At 42.4% G+C, this 12,285-nt stretch overlaps 1 protein-coding gene across 1 annotated transcript in view; it reads left to right on the top strand.

Annotated features, from left to right (window-relative positions):
- Nucleotides 1–12,285, top strand: part of ZCCHC17 (zinc finger CCHC-type containing 17) — a 63,419-nt gene that overhangs the window by 38,498 nt on the left and 12,636 nt on the right. Inside the window, exons 6-7 of the mRNA XM_036098479.2 lie at nt 6,686–6,786; nt 8,523–8,668. Coding sequence (XP_035954372.1) covers nt 6,686–6,786; nt 8,523–8,668 — 247 coding nt within the window. The remainder of the gene's footprint in view (nt 1–6,685; nt 6,787–8,522; nt 8,669–12,285) is intronic.

The raw sequence follows: 12,285 nt of genomic DNA, 5'->3' as shown, positions 1-12,285 counted from the left end.
CATGTGTGTACTCTTTCTTTTTCTTTCTCTTTCTCTCTAAAATAAGTAAATAAATCTTAAAAAAAAAAAAAAAAGATTTTATTTTTAAGCAATCTCCACACCCAATGTGGGGCTTGAGCCCACAGCTCCAAGATCAAGAGTTGCATGCTTCACTGACTGAGCCAGCCAGACATCCCTATATTCCTAGTTTCTTTTTTTTTTTTTTTTTAAGATTTTATTTATTCATTTGAGACACAGAGATACAGAGAGAGAGAGAGAAAGCATCAGCAGGGAGAGAGGCAGAGGGAGAAGGAGAAGCAGGCTCCTCGCTGAGCCAGGAGCCCGATGTGGGGCTCGATCCCAGGACCCTGGGATCATGACCTGAGTTGAAGGCAGATGCTTAACTATCTGAGCCACCCAGGCGCCCCTATATTCCTAGTTTCTATCTTGATGCTTGGTGATAAGTAATTTCCCTGTGGTTAATGACAAATTATAGTGGGTCAAGGATCTGAACTAGGACATTGAAGCTAGGGCCCTTTTTACCACATGAGGCTTCTAGCTGTTGCATGTGACTTAAGAGTTTTTCCATATTTCTGTAGTTTCATCTCTAAATATTGACATGTTTGTAAGTCTGATTATTGACAAAACACCTTTCAGTTATAATAGAAATGTTTTATAACTCAGAGCTCAGTAATATTATTTAAGTCTGGCATTTACTGATTATATTATAATAAATTGCTTCTGCTCCAAAGAATCCTGTGCTATGTACATATGACTCATTAAAAAGCAATGGAATTTCCCAAAGTCACCCTTGTAGGGGTAAAATGTAAAACAAGTAAAATAAAAGCTTCTTCTCTGTCTCAAAACAAGGGTAGAGAAGGGAAAGGGCTCCCTGGTTTTGGGCCGTATAGGTCTCTATGTATAGGCTATTTCTAGTAATAACCAAGTGGCCAAACAGTAACTTTTGTTGTAAACTATTTCTAGAGCTGCATCCAGGAAAGAAGCACGATATAGTGGAATGATGAGAGGTTTTAGAGTTAGATGTAAATCAGAAAGAGTCCTAGTTCTGCTGAAAACTAGTATATGACCTTGAGCAGACGCCTCTTCTCTGACTCCTCCCTCAGCTTCTTACTATCAGTTGGAGGGTATGATGCCTATATCTCAGAAATGATGGAATGATTTAAATACAGGCTTGTTTGTAAAGAGCCAGATTAGTGTCTGGTCTATAGTAGAATCTTAGTATATGGTAGCTACTTGTAGTTATTGTTTTAAAAGATCTCTTTGTTTTTCTTCTGTGATTATCACATCTTTTCTTTTGAAAGAATATATAAGACCTGGGAGAACAAGGGGACACAGCTCTTTCTTATCTCCCAGAGTGCCTGATGTGTAACAGTTGTTAGTTTGTGCTTTCATTTACTCATTTATTCAACAAATACTTTTTTCGGTTCATATTCCATATTAGGTTCAATGGCAATACCAAGTTTTCTGTTTAAGGGCCTTACTGCCTAGTGTAATGAGATAATTATGCAGATCACTTTAATATAAGGCAAATGTAATAAATGCTAAAAGAGTAGGTTAAAGAAAGGGTTCTAGGAATTAGCTTGAAGAGGATGAGTTGATTTCAGGCCCCGATGGCTAGAAGAGAGGTGGCATTTGAGCTAGTTCTAGAAGAATGGATAAGATTTTGTCAGGCAGCAGTGGAAGGAATGGTATTCCCAACAGAAGAGTGATTTAAGGAAAGGCACTAGGCAGGAAAGCCCAGGGCACATTTAGGAGTCCTGTTTTAGGAAAGAGGAGGGTACAGTCAAGTACTAGAATGTAAGACTTGAAAGGTGGTATGTTGGAGTGAGATTGTGGAGAGCTTTGACTTTGACTGTCAGTCAAAGAGCGTTAATTTTTTAAAAGCCCTGGGGCACCTGGGTGGCTCAGTCAGTTAAGCATTTGCCTTCAGTTCAGGTCATGATCCCAGGGTTCTGGGATCAAGCCCCACATCGGGCTCCCTGCTCAGCGGGGAGTCTGCTTTTCCCTCCTCCCCGCTTGTGCTCCCTCTTGCTATCTCTCTCAAATAAATAAATAAAATATTTTTTAAAAAAAATTTTTAAAGCCCTTGAGGGGGGAGAGACTCCTGATCAGATTAATCTCTCCTTGTACACCATTCTCTGACCTCACCCTGTTATGCTCAGTGTCTTAGTGCTGTCTCCAGCTATCCACAGTTTGTCAGCTGCCTTTCATTTTCCATCAATATCTGTCTTACATTTCATCCCCCCAGTCCCAGAGTATTAAAGGGAATCTGTAAATGGAAAGGGGAAAAGGCAGTTTCCAGGTCGGTTTAGCCAGCATAGCATAGTCTTTTAGAAGAGTGTTTGTGGTTCACCACTATAATTATTCATCTGTATGTCTCCCTCCACTGCTAGACTGTAAGCTCCTTGAGAAGGACCGAGTTCTGCCTTTTTGACACACTTACTCATCACTGGTACTGGTGCTTGCAAGTAAGAGTTGAACTGAACAAAAGAAAGGTTAATTCAACTATGTGCCCTGGATGGATTGGAGGAGAAAACTTGGTACTATGTAGACGCAAAGTAGTGAGGCCTAAACCAGCATGGCAGTGAGCACAGAAAAGGGAGACAGGCAAGTGACACATTTGTTGAGCTGAGTATCGGGTGGGAGTTATGATGTGGCTTGTCACATGTTAGAACCCACAGAATATTGGAATTGATTATAATGAGGGCTTGTTTAAGCTGTAACTCATAGCCACTTGAAACTCAGCTCCACAGATAAGGATATCTGAAAGCCATGGAGTTTGAGACTTGCTCAAGTTATATCCCCAAGATCCTGCCGTGGTTTTTATTTTTTTATTTATTTTTTAAAGATTTTATTTATTTATTTGAGGGAGAGAGAGAGTGAGTACACAGAGGGAGAAGAGAAGCAGATTCCCTGCTGAGCAGGGAGCCCAATGTGGGACCCGATCCCAGGACTCTGAGACCATGACCCAAGCTGAAGGCAGACGCTTAACCGATTTGAGCCACACAGGTGCCCCTTCTCTACTTTTTTTTTTAAATTATTTTATTGTGGTGAGAACACCCAACGTGGGATCTACCCTCTTAACAAATTTTTAAGTGTACAATATAGTATTGTTGACTAGGTACAATGTTGTATAGCAGAGCTCTAAAATTAATTCTTCTTGTTTAACTGAAACTTTATGCCTGTTGATAAGTAACTCCCATTTCCCTCTCTACCCACCCCCCACCTTGGTTTTTCTTACTCAAGCTTTATTTTTTGAAAGGACCCTCTCCCATGACCCATACCAGACAGTTGACCCCCTGTCCTTTGAATAAGATTATGCTAGGGCAAAACCTGGGGATTTGAGCAGACATTTTCAAAACTTAAATCATATGCTTGTCTGCACTGTCCCACTGGGTAGCCACTAAGTTACATATGGTTACATATGGTCATTATTACTATTTTTTAAAATTTTTATTCAGGGGCGCCTGGGTGGCTCAGTCATTGAGCATCTGCCTTTGGCTCAGGTCATGGTCCTAGGGGCCTGGGATCAAGCCCCGCATCAGCCTCCCTGCTCAGCGGAAGCCTGCTTCTCCCTTTCCCCCTGCTTGTGTTCCCTCTCTCCCTGTGTCTCTCTCTGTCAGAAAAATAAATCAAATCTTAAAAAAAAAAAAGATTTTATTCATTTATTTGTTAGAGAGCGAGAGAGAGAGACAAGCACGGGGAGTGGCAGGCAGAGGGAGAAGAAGACTCCCCACCAAGCAAGGAGCCCGATGCGGGGCTTGATCCCAGGAACCCGGGATCACGACCCAAAAGGCAGACGCCTAACTGACTGAGCCACCCAGACATCCCTACATATGGTTATTTAAATGTAAATGAAAATTAAATAAAATTTAATCCAATTCCTCAGTTACACTAACCACATTTTAAGTGCTCAGTAGCCACAGACCTAAATATTAGTCAACAGTACAGACATAAATTTATAGAACTTGTCCATCATTGTATTCTGTTGGACATTGGTATGCTAGATGGCTTGCGTACTGCTCAGATACAGAAAAAAAATAAGACATAGACTTTATTATCTTTTTTTTTTAAGATATAATTTATTTGAGCGAGAGAGCATGAGCAGGGGGAGGGGCAGAGGGAGAGGGAGAGAGAATCTCAAGCAGACTCTGTACTGAGCTTGGAGCCCGATATGGGGCCTGATCCCAAGACCCTGGGATCATGACCTGAGCCAAAATCAAGAGTTGAATGCTTAACCGACTGAGCCACCCAGGCACCCCAGACATAGTCCTTATCTTTGAAGGCCTGTTCATGGTACAGCGGGTGAGCCAAAATGTAAACAAATCTAACAAAATGACGAGAGAGTAAAATGCTGTGGGAACACAAAAGAGTAATTAACTCTGCCTCTGGTGGCAGGGAACACTTTAGAGAAGATGCAGTGTGTGAGCTGAACTGAAGAGGGACCAGGACAGAATATGGAGTATCTTGGTCTTTTGTGTTTCCTCTCTTAAACCAGTGTATCCCATGAAACTGGTGGCTAAAATACGTGAGATGGGTAGTTCTGTTCTGCGTTGATGTCATCCTGCATTTCTCTGGGTACTGTGGCTTTTTTGGCAAAATAGTTCTGTTTTTGCTGGACTCTATAGAGACTTGGTGAATAGTTGGAAAAGCTTAGGTGAAGTCAGAGTTCAAAGTTAAAGAGGTTCAGGTAAAGAAAAAATATTTGGGGTCAAGAGCACAGAATTTTTTTTTTTTATAAAGATTTATTTATTTGAGAGAGAGAAAGAGAGAGTGAGTGGAAGGGGCAGAGGGACAGAGAGTATCAAGCAGAGTCCCTGCTGAATGCAGAGCCCAATGCAGGGCTCGATCCCATCGCCCTGAGATCATGATCTGAGCCAAAACCAAGAGTTGGATGCTCAACCGACTGAGCCACCCAGAAGCCCCAAGAGCATAGAAATTTCAACAAACATTTATTTATTTATTTATCTTAACTAATTAATTAATTAATTTATAAAGATTTTATTTATTTGACAGAAAGAGAGCACAAGCAGGGGGAACGGCAGGCAGAGGAAGAAGCAGGCTCTCCATTGAGCAGGGAGCCCGATGTGGGACTTGATCCCAGGACTCTTTGATCATGACCTGAGCCAAAGGCAGATGCTTAACTGACTGAGCCCCCCAGGCATCCCTCAACAAATATTTATTGATGCCGTTGCTTGCCAAGCTTTGGGCTAAGGTGTGGGGAAACAAACACCAGTAAGATAGTGTAAAAAGGGCTCACGATCTAGAGAAGAAACAATGTATCAGGCAATAAAGTGTGATATGTGTTAGGACTGCAGTGTGTATAGACTACAGTTGGAGTTTGAAAAAAAGAGTAATTGAGGGTGATACTCTTCGATCAAACATTTCTGAGTCCCTACTCTGTGCAGGTACCGTGTGTTACAGTAAAGGTTAGAGAAAGAGCCATGACAACTGGGGGGCTTAGGCTCTGCTGCTGGCAGGAGAGTAATTGGTAAACACTACAGAAGACTGGCTGGCAGAGTCTGCTGTAGCTGATGGTTACAACCCAGTACACTGTTCCACTCCTACCTGGAACAAGGCATTTCCCAACAGAAATGCATAAATATATCTGTCACCAAAAGACATGCTAGAAAGTTCACAGAAGCACTGTTCATAGTAGAAACTACTCAGATAACCATCAACAGCAAAATACCTTGTGGCAATGAGAATCAGTGATCCACAACTGCACACAGCAGTATGGATGGATCTCACAAATAAGTGAAAGAAGCCAGACACGGAAGGGTCCATACTGTATGATTCCATTTACATAATTTGCAAAACCCGATACAACTAATCTATGCTGTTAGAAATCAGCATAGCGGTTACCCTTGGGAGAGGCCTGGTGACTAGAGGGGCCTCGGAGGTGCTGGCAATGTTCTGTTTCCTTATCGGAGTGATGGTTTCCTGGGTATGTTCAAATTGTGAAAACCATTTAAGCTGTATGCTTATGAACACTTTTCTGTACCTATATTATACTTTAGTAATAAGTTTAGAATTTTTAAGAAATGCTCCAGGAATGTGAACAAAGAGATGAATTCTGGCTGAGTGGCTCAGGAGAAGACTTGATAGAAGGAGAGGTGGTGACTGAGCTGAGCCTTGAAATGTTTGGAGGTGGTGAGGTGGGAGGTGAGAGGGAAAGCAGCATTTCAGAGAGAGGGAACTGTGTGAGCAAGGGCAGTGAACCATCTGGAGAAGGTCAACTAGTCCTGTTTGGCTAGCACATCTCATGCAAGTAAAGTTGGGGCTGGAGAAGCAGGTTAGAGACAGACCGTGGAAGGCCTTGAGTACCAAAGTAAGGAATTTGAACTTTATGTTCTAGGAAGTCTTTGAAGGTCTTTTAAACCCGTGGGTGACCCCGTCAGGGTTACAGGGGCTTAGCGAGGTTGAGTAATTATATCTTCATCCTCTGTGCATTGGTGAGCTGAAGTCATCTCATTCATAATTATTAATTCAGAGCCTGTCCTGAATGAAAAAATATGTTTCATGTTGCTGCTTTCACTGCTTGTCTCCCCATGCACAATGCTTTTTTTCTTTCTCCCTTCTACCTGCCAAAGACAGAACAAAAACCCAGCATACTGCATTACCTTCTAGTATCTCTGGCCACATCTCTTAGGAGGGCCAACAGTCAGTATCCTTTTCGTTACAGGCAAGAAGAGAGGCGGCGGCGGTCCTTCCAGGATTACACTGGGCAGAAGATCACCCTCGAGGCTGTCCTGAACACCACCTGCAAGAAGTGTGGATGTAAAGGTAAGGTGAAGCCTCCGCCAGGCTTGTGATGGACCCTTACTAGGTGGGGGAAGCCACCTGGTTTGGGTGTGGCTCACCCAGCTTTTTAGTCAGTGATGGCCTCATCTGCTCATGCTGTTACTTCTCCTAGACTCTTATCAGAGTTCATGCCCTTTCTGTGTCCTCTTCTGAATGCTGGCCCTTCCAAATACTCTACTGTCATCCCACCCCCTTCGTGGTTGATGCCCTGTGTGGGCAGGATCCCCATGTACTGCACCAGGAGGGGTGAGAGTGTTGGATTATGGTTAGCTCTGTAAATTTTTATTTCCAAGGACCACTACTATTCTGCAAAAATGAAGTGACTTGGAAATATATTCCTCAAGGATCCAAGTCAAACCCTTTCTTGCTCTTCTTTGTCTAACTTCAGACCTCTGAATACGGTGTCCTTTTAGTAGTAAAGAACACAGGCTAGCCACTTGCTCAGGTTTCTTCTGGTCCTACTCAGGTGTTAAGAGCACTCTCAGCCTGACTTCCCTTGTTGGAGCTATCATGAGAGGGATTGCTAGCGTCTCATTTTCAAAGTGACCTCAATTTGTCACCCCTTCTCCCTTGCCTTCCATTTACCCTGTTCGCTTGATTTTTCTACAACAGTTGGTAGCAGATTTGTGCCCTGATTGATGTTGTGGGGGTTAAGCCTCCACTTACCATTAATGTAGAGGGAGGCAGGGAAAAAAAAATTGAAAGAATACCTCCTCACAGGAATCGTGGGAACATTCCAGATATTTGGAAAACTGTATGCTGTATTCCCCTTCCAGACACCATCTAGCTTCTGGATTCAGAGTTGTAAAGCAATTTACACATAGCTTTTTGATGATCTCATGGGATCGTCTGTGCCCCTGAAATAGGGTCTACATAAGCTTGGACAAAACCAGCTCTGTAGTAGCTGTTAAACGGCCCCTTGATAGCACTAAAGGTTCAGGGAGGGTGGGGTCCTCTTACCTTCAGCTTACGTCCACCAGGTGTTACATGAGGCAGAGAAGAATAATGAGAGATGGAATTTGGCCTAATCAGCAAAGGTGAGGCCCAAGGTGGTTGATTTTGGTGCAGCAGGAAGAGCACAGAGCAGGGAAGCATGAGAGCTGGAGTAAGTTTTCACTCTGCTGCTCTCTTTGTGACCTTGAGCTACTTCTCTACTCTGAGCCTTTATATCTACACATGCAGTGTTGGATTTGATGATCTCTAAGGCCCTTGCCAGACCTGACAGTCTGAGTGTTGAGTGCCCCTAGGTGGACTGCCTGTCTCTCAGTGTGTTAGCTTGGATGTGAATGCCACCTTCCTGCCAGCTTCCTAAGAGCTATCTTCCTGTAGGGCTTGGCCTGCCACTCGGCTCCCTCTGCTAAGCATTCTGCTCTCTGGAGCAGCCTTTCAGTGTCAGGAGTAAGTTCCAAACAGATCTTTAAAAATTACTAAGCCCCATTGCTAATAGAAGGCAGCACAAGCCTGCTTCCTCTGCCATTTCCAGAGCAGTGCCAGTGTTTCCTACAGCTCTAGGACCAGCTGCTGGTCTGGCTCTGGTTGAGTGGGCAATGCCATCTTGAGGTGACAGAAAATCTGCTCAGAATCCAGCAGCTGCTCTGAATGAACTCAGTAATACTTCTTCAACCAGCTAGCCCCTTTCGGAGCCTCTGGGGAAGATCCACCTGCCAAGAGGAGAGGCTGCTTCTCCCCTCCCTACCTTTTCTACCTCTCTTCTGCAGGCCACTTTGCAAAGGATTGTTTTATGCAACCAGGAGGGACCAAATATTCTCTGATACCTGATGAGGAAGAGGAGAAGGAAGAGGCAAAGTCAGCAGAGTTTGAGAAGCCTGACCCCACGAGGAATTCTTCTAGAAAAAGAAAGAAGGTGAGTGCTGTCTTGCTTTTATTTATCATATATTTTTTTAGTTTTAAAATAAAAGTGTACTTTTTGCAGAAATTTTAGAAATCCTGAAAAACATAAAGAATATTAGGATCTCCTGTAATCTTTCCATCCAAAGAGACTTACAATATTTTTGGTCATTCCAATCTTTTTGCTAGGTAATGATAATAGATAGCTACATCTACATTTAAACACAAAATTATGGTTGTACTAGGTCTAGTTTATATTTTATTTTTTTCATTATACTTATCAAAATAATTTTCTAGTGTTTTTAAGTGTTCAAAACCTTGATTTAAGAGCAACGTAAGTATTCTACCCTATGGCTGTATGTGGTTTATTTAATAATTTTTCTATTGTTGGATATTTTTATTACTTCCAAACTAAATCTTTGGCCACAACTCTTACTGTTTTCTTTGGATAAATCCCTAAATAAGGTTACTGAGTTAGGGCTTTAAGGCTCTTGATACATTTTATCAAATTGTCTTTCCAGAAAGTACTTATCTGTGCCCAGTGGTGGATAAGAGTGCCTGTCTCGCAGAGTTTGGTCTCCTATGCACTGCTTACAGCAGAACAGTTCACAAAACAGACATATTGTGGTGCAGAAAAAGACAGGGCGTTTGTTGCATGCCACCCAGAGAGGGAATAGAAGAAAACTATGCTGTAGTTTGGTCAGGAAATAGTTGTTCTCATATTGCGTAGTATTTTTCTAATTGTGTCCAGTTACTGGGTTTTTGTTTCATTTTGTTTTTTAAAAGCTTCAGCAGTCTTTTGTTGAGTGGTCTTTTCATTCCAGGTAGCGCAACCCTAGGAATACAAAAACTGTGATCAGGTCCTTGCCCTCAGTGGGCATTCCCTACAAATTAAGCATTCCTTCATTTTATAGGGGAGGAAAAGGCCCATTGTACCATTATAAGAATTAGCTAAGATTGTGAATAATAATTTATTGATCTGTATATTCTCTCCCTGGGTGATCACATCCCTCCTAAGACTTTAACTGCCTTGATGACTCCCACATCCCTAACTAGTATCCCACGGGTACCTCAAACTTTGGCTCAGAGTCCATCAGACCTAGGTTTGAGGCCCTCTGTGCTGTAGACCACCAGTGTAACTTTGGGCCCTCCTTAATTTTCAAAGTAGGATTGTTGTGGTCTTTGATAACAGTATTCCTTGTGAGGGCATGCCCAGGTCCCCAAGATAGATAGAAAACACTGACAAATAAGTGCTTAATTAATGTTGGCTGTCATGACTACCATTCTGTCTTCTTCAGCCCTCCTCCCTACACACACACACACACACACACACACACACACACACCCCACTATAAAAACAACACCAAAGCCCTTGTTTCTAACCTTCTATCTTGTATTACTTGTTTTAATGACAATAATAACCTACCAGAAGGAAACCAGCATGTCATTTATTTTCCTCTCCTTTCCATCCCACATCTAGTCAGTCACTGAGTCTTGTTAGTGGCACCTTCTAAGTATTCGTTTTTTCTCCTTCTTCCCACTCCTTCTACTGTGTATTGCACTGCCTCCTCTCTCTGACTCACAGACTATTGAACTAGACCTGGGACATTTTATTTGCCTTTCACCTCTTAGTTCCAAGTTCCCAGGAGTTAGGTCTAGGCACCTGATTTTTTTTTTTTAATTTTATTTATTTATTTGAGAGAGAGAGAGCACAAGCAGGGGGAGGGGCAGAGGGAGAAGCAGGCTCCCCACTGAGCAGGGAGCCTGATGTGGGGCTCGATCCCAGGACCTTGGGATCATGATCTCAGCCGAAGGCAGACGCTTAACCGACTGAGCCACCCAGGCGCCCCATGATTTTTTTTTTTTTAAAGCATCTCCTTTATCTCACTGCTTGATTCTCTTCATTATTATGATTTTTTTTGCCCTCTACTTTAATTCTGAATGTTGGGCTGCTCCAAGGCTGTCTTGTTACTCCCTTCTGTTCTCTAACTACCTCCTCTCTAGGTAATCTCATCCTGTCCTATGGTTTTGAATGCTACTTACATGCTAATAATCCCCAGATTAAGTATTTGTATCCTTATTTTTATCCGAATCTGTAATTCTATCCCTGACTTTTTCTTTGGCACTCAAATTTAGAAATCCAGCTGCCTACTTGACATCTTCATCTAATTGTCAAGTTTGCATCAAGCTTAACACACCCCAAAACTCTTTAATTTTTCTATCCAAAGCTGCTCCTTCCACATTTTGCCCTATCTCAGTGGATAGATCACCATTCACTGAGTTGCTCAAGCAAAAATCTATAGGCTTTGGGTTTGGTGTTACTGTTGTTTTCTTTAAACTGTGGTAAAATATCCATAATTAAATTTTACCATCTTAACCACTTAAAAAATTTTTAAGTTTATTTATTTAAATAATCTCTACACCCAACGTGGGGCTCAAACTCATGGCCCCAAGATCAAGAGTCATGTGCTCTTCCAACTGAGCCAACCAGGTGCCCACCATCTTAAGCATTCTTTTTTTAAAGATTTTATTTTATTTGAGAGAGAAAGAGAGCAGACGCACATGTGTGCATGTGTGGGGGGGCAGAGGGAGTAAATCTGAAGCAGACTCCCTGCTGAGCGAGGAGCTGGATACAGGGGCTCGATCTCACCACCTGCGATCATGACCTGAGCCGAAATCAAGAGTCGATGCTTAACCAACTGAACTACCCAGGCACCCACCATCTTAACCTTTTTTAAAAAAGATTTATTTATTTTAAAGAGAGAGAGAGAGAGAGAGCATGAGTAGGAGGGGCAGAGGGAGAGAGAATCCCAAGTAGACTCCTCGCTGAGCACAGAGCCCCACGTGGGGCTTAATCTCACGACTCTGAGATCACCACCCGAACTGAAACCAAGAGTTGGTGCTCAACTGACTGTACCCCCCAGGCTCCCCTTAACCATTTTTAAGTGTGCAGTTCTTTGGCATTAAGTAAATTCAGATTGTTGTGCAATCATCACCACCATCCATCTTTAGAACTCTTCCTTTTGCAAAACAGACTCTGTCCCCATTAAACACTAACTCCTCATTCTCCCTCCCTAGCACCTGGGAACCACCATTCTACCATCAACTGAGAAAAGAAGGTGAAACTGAAAAAGAACAAAGGCCTTTATTTGGGGTCTCAGAATTGCAATTGGGGATCACAGATTTTTCTCACTCATTTAGGGAAAGCCAAGCGTTTTTCTGAGAGAGAAGGAAAGGGGTAATTACATGATTTAGATGAAGAAGAACAGAACAGACCCTGCTAGTTTGGTGCTGACTAGCTGAGCCACTTCTGATGCCTGTCTTCTTGATTATTTTATCATTGCTATCAAGTGAAACTGTTGCTGGTATGTAATAATTACCTTCACTGTCCTCATATGATCCAAATACCAGTTGCTCTGTTGGAATGTTACGAGCAGCTGCTTGTACAACAATTGCTGCTTCTGTCCCAGTTCAAGAGCCCATCAGTTTGGAAAGGAAAATGGAGTCTCTTACATCCAGCAATTTTAGACAGTTCCACATGACTTTCTGTCTCTATGATTCAGACTACCTAGGTATCTCCTATAAGTGGAATAACACAGTGTTTGTCTTCTTTTTTTTTTTTTTTAAAGATTT

Source organism: Halichoerus grypus, chromosome 5, assembly GCF_964656455.1.
Source record: "Halichoerus grypus chromosome 5, mHalGry1.hap1.1, whole genome shotgun sequence".
Taxonomy (NCBI): Eukaryota; Metazoa; Chordata; class Mammalia; order Carnivora; family Phocidae; genus Halichoerus; species Halichoerus grypus.
This window is presented reverse-complemented; position numbering and strand designations above follow the sequence as displayed.